This window comes from Austrofundulus limnaeus, unplaced genomic scaffold, assembly GCF_001266775.1.
Source record: "Austrofundulus limnaeus strain Quisiro unplaced genomic scaffold, Austrofundulus_limnaeus-1.0 Scaffold238, whole genome shotgun sequence".
NCBI lineage: Eukaryota > Metazoa > Chordata > Actinopteri > Cyprinodontiformes > Rivulidae > Austrofundulus > Austrofundulus limnaeus.
In genome coordinates, this window is record NW_013952640.1 from 244,434 (window position 1) to 252,170 (window position 7,737).

The window sequence follows — 7,737 nt, forward strand, 5'->3', positions numbered from 1 at the left end:
GAAGAACCCATCCAGAGGACCTACTGATTTTTTCTTTTTGATTTTTTTCAACCTGGATTACTGAGATGCATCAGGACATATCTTCAGATTTATCAACTTTTCAGCTTAACTCTTTCTGAATCACTTAACATAATGTCCTATTGTGACAAACTATTTTTATTAAAGCACCAAGATACACCTTTTAAAATATCTATGAACCGATAAATATCTAAATCACTTTTTGTAGCTTAAGGGTCTTTAAGGTTGAAATAAAAAGATCAAAGTTGAAATAACGCAGGCATCAAACTGAACATCAGTGAAGCAGATGCTGTTAAATCTGGTTTCTTCCGTCACTGTTCCAGGGTTGGCTATGTGAGCTGCTCAGGTGGAAGGAGAGCCCAAGCCCTGAAAACCGCACCCTGTGGGAGAACCTGTGCACCATCCGAAGGTTCCTGGCCTTACCGCAGGCCGACAGAGACCAGGTCTACGAGGAGGAGTCCAGGCAGCAGCACAACGAACGGCTCCACACGGTCCTGCACATCCCAGAGCCACAGGTAAAAGTGTTTCTGTGCCGCGGTGGCAGAAAAAAATCCGAGCGCWTTTCACAAACCTGTGCATTTTTTTAAGGGGTAAGAAAAAAAAGGGAAAACCAGTGTCTGAGAGTCGTCGTAGAAAAGCACTGGTGTGATCTCACCACCTGCTCCTCTCAGCCTCCCTCCTCGTTGTCATGTTTGTGTCCCATAAGTCATTGAAAATAGACGTGGTAAATGACCAGCCCACACATTTCCTGCTAAACACTCCTCTATCCCACCCTCTCCCCAAAACCAGCATGTTCCCCCGTCTGGCCCTAACCTCAATATTATTCAGCTACACAGCCTGTAATTATTGAAGCAGAGAAAAAAAAGGAATTGCCATTATCTTTATTTAGGTCCTTTAATTTTGATGGACCACAGATTTATAGTGTTGGATTCCTGTGTTTGGGTGTGCAGGCCACCCCACCCTGTTAATAAGCTCTAGTAGTGTGGTTGTTTGTATGATGAGTTTGGGAGTTTAGCGTGCATGTTGGTGGTTTATGGAAGCTGGTCATTCACACTTCCTCCTGCAGCTCCACTCTGCTCAGCAACCAGGGAGACGAGAAATTAAGAGCTGGGTGATGTTTATGCTCAGTTTATTTTGACTGAATGCAAACATGCAGGGGCATCACCAAGAGGGAGGCCAGGAGGGGCAGAGACCACCTCTAGAAATTAGCTTACCCCTCCCCCCATTAGTTCAACGTGGCCAAACCGTCTTATTCTCCTGAGTGCTAAACTTTTGTTTCAGAATTAAAATGTGCATTAATGCACACTTTTAAATATTCCCCAGTAGAACCTCATGAACATAATAACATTGTTTTTCAATAAATGTTTAAAATAAAAACTGTCCGAGCTACAACAGATTTAATTCAATTCAGTTTTCAATTCAAAAAATGTATTCATTTCATTAAAAAAATAACTGTATACGATAAAAACAACGAAATTACACAAATCAAAAAATCAAAAATGAAATGAAAGATAGCAGAAGAAGAATAAATCTTATAATGTCTGCCCTTTTTATCCTCAGAACATATTCAAACAAAACATAATTTACAAAACAATACAAATAAAAATAAAAAATCAACTCAAACAACAATTCATACAGCTTCTCAACTTACTTTTCCATATACCTTCAGAAAACTAGCTTTTATCTGTCATTTAAATATATACATAGATCTAGCTTTTTTAAGATCATCCTCCAGACCATTCCACAATCCTATACCCTGGATTAAAGTACATCCAGGGTATGGTGATTTAAGGCCTTGGCCACACAGAAATGCAGCTTTCCAGAACATTTGTCATTCCTATATACACTTGTAAATACAACACTGTGGAGAGAAATGTCTTCTTCCACACGAAAACATAGGGAGACGAACCAAAACTTTGTAGTAACCATGCCAGACCTGTAGCGCTGTAAAAATCCCCTAAAAACAGGGAAGGAGGTGGAGCAGGAACATAGAGCAGGACGCCCTCAGGTGGTAGGTTAGATTAGAGGTGGGGCGATAACTTTACTGTTTTGCAGTAGTGGGCACTAGTCCCCTAAAGCGCTATGGTGCTAATTGTGGTGAATTAGGGCTTTTGCTAAATTTTTTTAATTGTGTGTGAATTTGTGCTGTCTAAATTTAAAATTCAGTAGCACTAATTTAATAATTTCATCAAGTGTTGCTCGTCATTATAACAGTGGAGGGAGAAAGGCGTCTTAAGTCATTACAATGCAGAACCATTGTAACTAACAGTGTCCCTTCTGATTTTAGTTTGTTCTCAGAGGCTATATACTGTAACTGACTGTCCTTCTGGGTCACAGTTTTCATTTAAGAGACAATTCCCACAATTCTTTGCGTTTACATGGCAGGAAACAATTGGAGCTACGTCACTGGGCGACAGTCCCAGCTCTTCTCCACCTCCGCCTGTTGTGGTTCTGATCGGTTCGGCTTCAGAGTTTGAATGTGTCTTCAGGTGTCCACACAGAATCACCCCTCTCCGATGGTCCCGGGTAGAAACGAGTACAGCACGTTTACACATTAGATGTCAACCTGTGGATTAGCTCTTGGATTGATTGACAGAGGAAAGGCGTTACTCGTGCTTCCTCCTGGAGAGAACCTGGCGATCTTGGAAAAGGCAGAACTTGTAAATACTTCCTAGAGAGAAGTGAACGGGTCGAAGCCGAGCAGAAATCAGAATGAACCGACCGCCCACGGTTACACAAGCACTTATAAACAGCACCGCACCAATAAATAAATAAAATAAAAACCAAACGGTAAAACCACAGCAGCTTTTTTTTGTGTTTGTTTAAACACAACAGCGCTGTGGACGGTTCACCCATAATCACTTACACACAGTGAGGGACACACARACACACACCTGAGCAGAACCAAACCGAACCGAACCAGAGTAGAACCATGCTCATGGAGACAGGGCAGTAAATGGAGTCAGAACATAAGCAAAGAAAAGTTTAAATTCAGTCATTAATACTTTTGTCAGATTCTAGTTATTTCTATGACCATTGTGGGTTTTTCTTTCACTAAATGAGGGATACCAACAATTTTGTCCATAATATRAAAAGGTGAGTCTTGAGGTTTTTGTCAAATTGCCTGATAGGCACAAAAACAACTCAAATTCTGTTATAACTTTTAATTTTTGGTGTGCTGCCCTCAAGGTTGTCAGTGGGCACCGACTGGCCCCCCGCTAAAGCTGCCCCTGTAAACGTTTCAAACACATCCACCGCTTAAAGCTTTAAAGAGCCACAGGATTGTTCTGGGTTAGAAGATAAATATACAAATGAACAAAGCAAACAAATAGGTGACAAAGGGCAGAGTGGTTAGGGCCGCTGTAACTGAGGAGTTGTTGGTTCAGTCCCCTGTTCCATCCGTCTTAATCGCTGTGTCCTTGAGCAAGACACTTCACCCAGCTGGTGGTGGTCAGAGGGTCCGGTGGCCCTGGTACATGGCAGTGCATGCTCCAGGGCAGCTGTGGCTATAATTTAGCTCACCATCATCACTGTGTGAATGAGTGAAGTGTCTTTTAGTGTCCTATGTTAGTTTGAGTTGTTGTTGTTGTTGTTGTTATTATTGTTATTATTATTATTATTATTATTATTATTATTTACTGATGTTTGTATGTGAAATACGTGCTTTTGTAATTAAATTTAATCTAGATTTGTATTTTTTTCAGAACATCCTTAAACATTATATTTCATGTAGCAAAATGCACATTTTAAACTTAACAGTATATTTGAATGTTTTTGTTTGTTTAAAGTTTTGTACAAATACAAATATTTCTACTATTTAAGAATTTTCTGTAAAATATGAGCATTTGCTAAAATTTCTAAACATTTAAACTTTGCAAAATTGCGTAGGCTGCACTTTACTATTGGAGTATAAGCAGTATTATTTAATAGAGGTTCTAGATTATTTTAATAAGATCTGTTCAAGTTTAGTTCATCTCTTATAAAAACTCAAGAAGGAGTTCATTTTAAGTTTTTAGTGTTTTAAAAGTATTTTTTACATGCTGTAAGTGGAATATTTAAACAAAGAACTATTTGTACCTACTTTCTTTTTTACAGCCCCTCCACAGACCACCCCTCCCCGCTCTAACGGCTCCATCACCCTTACATGAAGACCCACAGCCGATTGCGCTGCTGCCGGTTCTGCAGAGCTCAGAGGACGGGTTGCAGCGCGGTTTGAGTCCAGGCCTCGGAGGTGGGGGGACAAAGAAGGCTAGGTCGCGGACAAAGATTTCCTTAGAGGCTTTGGGGATCCTGCAGAGCTTCATCGGAGACGTGGGACTCTATCCGGACCAGGAGGCCATCCACACCCTGTCAGCCCAGCTGGACCTGCCCAAACACACCATTGTCAAGTTCTTCCAGAACCAGCGCTACAACGTCAAGCACCACAGTCAGTCCAGAGAGTCCGTCCCCGACGAGGACGACGGCGAGAGCTCGAGTCCCAGCGAAGAGGGGGTCTGCACGGTCCAAAGCAGGGCGGAGGAGGGTCTCTCCGCATCCGAGGAGTCCAGCGAGGACGGCAGAGGCTCAGTGGAGGTCTTCAGAACACAAAGAGAGGAACAAGAAGAAGAAGAGGTGGAGATGGAGGTAGAGAAGGAAGAAGGGGATGATGGGAAAACCTCAGGGCCCGCCACTTCCTCTCTGTCCCCGTACAGCAGCGTGGACAGTCCCCACTCAGCCGAGCAGCAGAGATAACAGCCGACGAAGTGGAGAGGGGGTTTAGATCAAACATCAAACTGTGACGAAGAACCACACTTTTTTTTGTCTGCACCACTTCACCAGAGCTGCTGACCAGAGCTCCCTAATATCTGAACAACTGTGGACAAATATTTATATCTGAACCTGAAGGTAGTTTAACTACCTGCTCATGTGGCCCGCAGAAGTGTTGGGTTTCTCAACAAGGCCCAATTAAAATTAATAATAAAAAATATTTTTAGCTTTATTCCTGTGAAGTTGTGGCTGAGTTGAGAAGCAAAACCTAAATGCTACACTCTTTATAAAATGCAGTAATTCTGTTTAAAAAAAAGTTGCTCCATATTTTTTGTAAATTATTTCTCCAAACTCATAAACATTCCTTCTGTTTTATGTTTTCAACAACTATAGAAAATGGTAAAAACTGTTTTCTCCACTATTAATGTTTAAACGCAGCGATGTGAGAAACACAGGTGAAGCGGTGCATATATATCCTGATTATATGCATGTTTTCACCAACCATACAGGATAATTAGGACTGGTAATTAGAATGAACGACTGCAGAGAGGTGAAAAAGCTCATCTGCTGTTCTATTAAGAATAAATGAATCTGAAACCAATGATTCACATTAAACACATTTATCAGTAAAACATTTTACAGGAATGCAGCGAAATAACTCCAGAACCTCTGTCTGAAATGTAGCCAATTTTGGATTATTTTGTTCATTTTTTATATATATATATTTATACTTCATCATCTCACTGTCCTTTTGTCTTTTAAAGACGACTGTATCGATAAGTCCGTATATGAAAACCTGTCACTTAAGCCTTTATTGATAATAAAAGTTTCTCACAATCCTTCATAAATATTTGATTTTATACTTTAGAAAATTCTTGCACGATTGTTAGAATTGAATATTGTGACAGAAAAGTGTTAATCTGGGGCTAAAACAAAATTTTTTAAAATCTTATGTATTTTTTTAAAGATTGAAATAAAATGAAGGTAAAAGGTTTTTCTGCATTGTTTGGAGATCACACAACCCAGAAACAAAACTGCTTTCTAACATGTTTTTCTCGCACACACCTTCGATGGGTCTGCGTGCAACAAATAACTACTGATAAAACCCCATAAATAAGCTAATTGTTTAAAATTTAAAAACGATTTAAGCATTAATATATGGGGTGCCAAGTGTAAAATAAAAAGTTCAAAAAATGCCATTTTCATTATGGAAATCTCTTACTGAGTGTAAAATATTAGTTAAACATTCCCAATGACATTTTATTGTTTTTTTGCTCACTGCTCTTACATTTTAGTCATGTTTACTAAATGTTAAAATTAAWTGTTAAATAACACAGTATATGAAAATTCCAAATCTAAATGTGTAAATCTAAATGTTAAAATTAAATCTTAAATGTTAAATTATAAAGCTTAAAGAATTTCAGATTAGAACGCAGTCTTTGCTGCTGGTGTGAGGCTTTTGCATCATTATCCTGTGACAAACGCAAACACTAATGCTGCTAACAATGCTAACGCTGCTAACACTGCTGAATATAATGTTTTAAATCAAAACTCAAAATGTGTTCATTGAAAACAATGTGGATGTTTCCTGTGGTCCGGCAGTTTGAAGTGCAGCTCAGACATCGGCCACAACTAAGAGTTTTATGTCTTGTAGGGAAGATTTAGCATCGTTAGCTTTTGTCGCAGGATGACATCATAACAAAAGCTGCACACCAACAGCAAAGACTGCAATCCATTACCAAAATTTTAAATCTAAATGTTAACATTTAGCCACAACATTTACATTTTACTTTTACATTTAGATTTAGGATTGAACATTTAGACATAACATTTGACTTTTAAAATGAACATTTAGTCAAAATTAGCAAAATGTTAGAACAATGAGCTAAATAATTAAATATTAGTTGATTTTTTTACACTCAAAGTGAGCTAAATAATGAAAATGTGTTGGTGATATTTTTTAACATTTTATTTTACACTTGGCGCCTCATATTTATAAGTTTAAAGATTACAATTTGTGTCAACACTGTYATTCTTCGAAGGGAATGTCCAACCATTTGTAGACCAGTTCATGACAACAGGTGAGTAAATCATGCGACTGATCACTTCATGAGGTGTAACCAGGATAAATCTGAAATAACCTAATAACTCAAACTCAGCCATAGCCAATGACACACAACATGATTCCACCTCCTGCCATGTGATGTCTGGGCTGAATTATTGGCTCTGGGAATAATTAGGCAAAGGGATTAATTTATGAGCCGTGCTAACTTTGTGCAGCTTCATGTCTATGCTTGCCAGGACACCTGCTAACAATTGGGAACTTCATCATGTCAATACCAAAAGGACCAGAGTGCATGATATAAAGGCGGGTGACAGTGTTTATGCATGTGGGTTTTGTCATGTTAGTAGAATAATCTGAAACCACTGAATGTATTTCACTGAAGCTCATTACCTTTCAGGGTCAAATCACTTTTTAGTGACCATCACAGTAAACGCAAAAGTGGCTAGTTTTACGGATTTTGAGCTAAAAGAGCTAACCATTGATGTGACAGTAGCTGAGAGTCATTCACAATGAATAATCTGAGTTTAAATGCATCATGCAAAACCTAGCTATGTGGTGTGAGATTGTGGATGGTTGTTTAAAAAACAACAACAGTGTTTCTTTAAGGCTACCTACCTATGTTCCCAGGTACCTARTGGATGTTCTCCAGTGGGTAATAATGGAAGTCCTGGAAGATGTTTYACTCCCCCTTCAAATGTCCCTTAATACAAATTACACAAAATGCTGGATTATTGTGCAGGCATTGCACCTGGGAGCACAGGTACCACAAATATGCTGGGAAACAAAGATTACCTGGGAACATAGGTACCAGAGATTATATTAATCAGAGAACATAGGTACCAGAGATTATATTAATCAGGACCAGAGAACATAGGTACCAGAGATTATATTAATCAGAGAACATAGGT

At 39.0% G+C, this 7,737-nt stretch overlaps 1 protein-coding gene across 3 annotated transcripts in view; it reads left to right on the forward strand.

Moving 5' to 3' along the window:
* Positions 1 to 5,603, forward strand: part of LOC106525706 (DNA-binding protein SATB2) — a 29,053-nt gene extending 23,450 nt beyond the window's left edge. For all 3 annotated transcript variants that reach the window (XM_014020029.1, XM_014020027.1, XM_014020028.1), the window contains exons 11-12: positions 342 to 533; positions 4,114 to 5,603. In XM_014020029.1, the coding sequence (XP_013875483.1) occupies positions 342 to 533; positions 4,114 to 4,749 (828 nt within the window). In that variant the 3' untranslated portion in view covers positions 4,750 to 5,603. The remainder of the gene's footprint in view (positions 1 to 341; positions 534 to 4,113) is intronic.
* Positions 5,604 to 7,737: the final 2,134 nt, after the last annotated feature.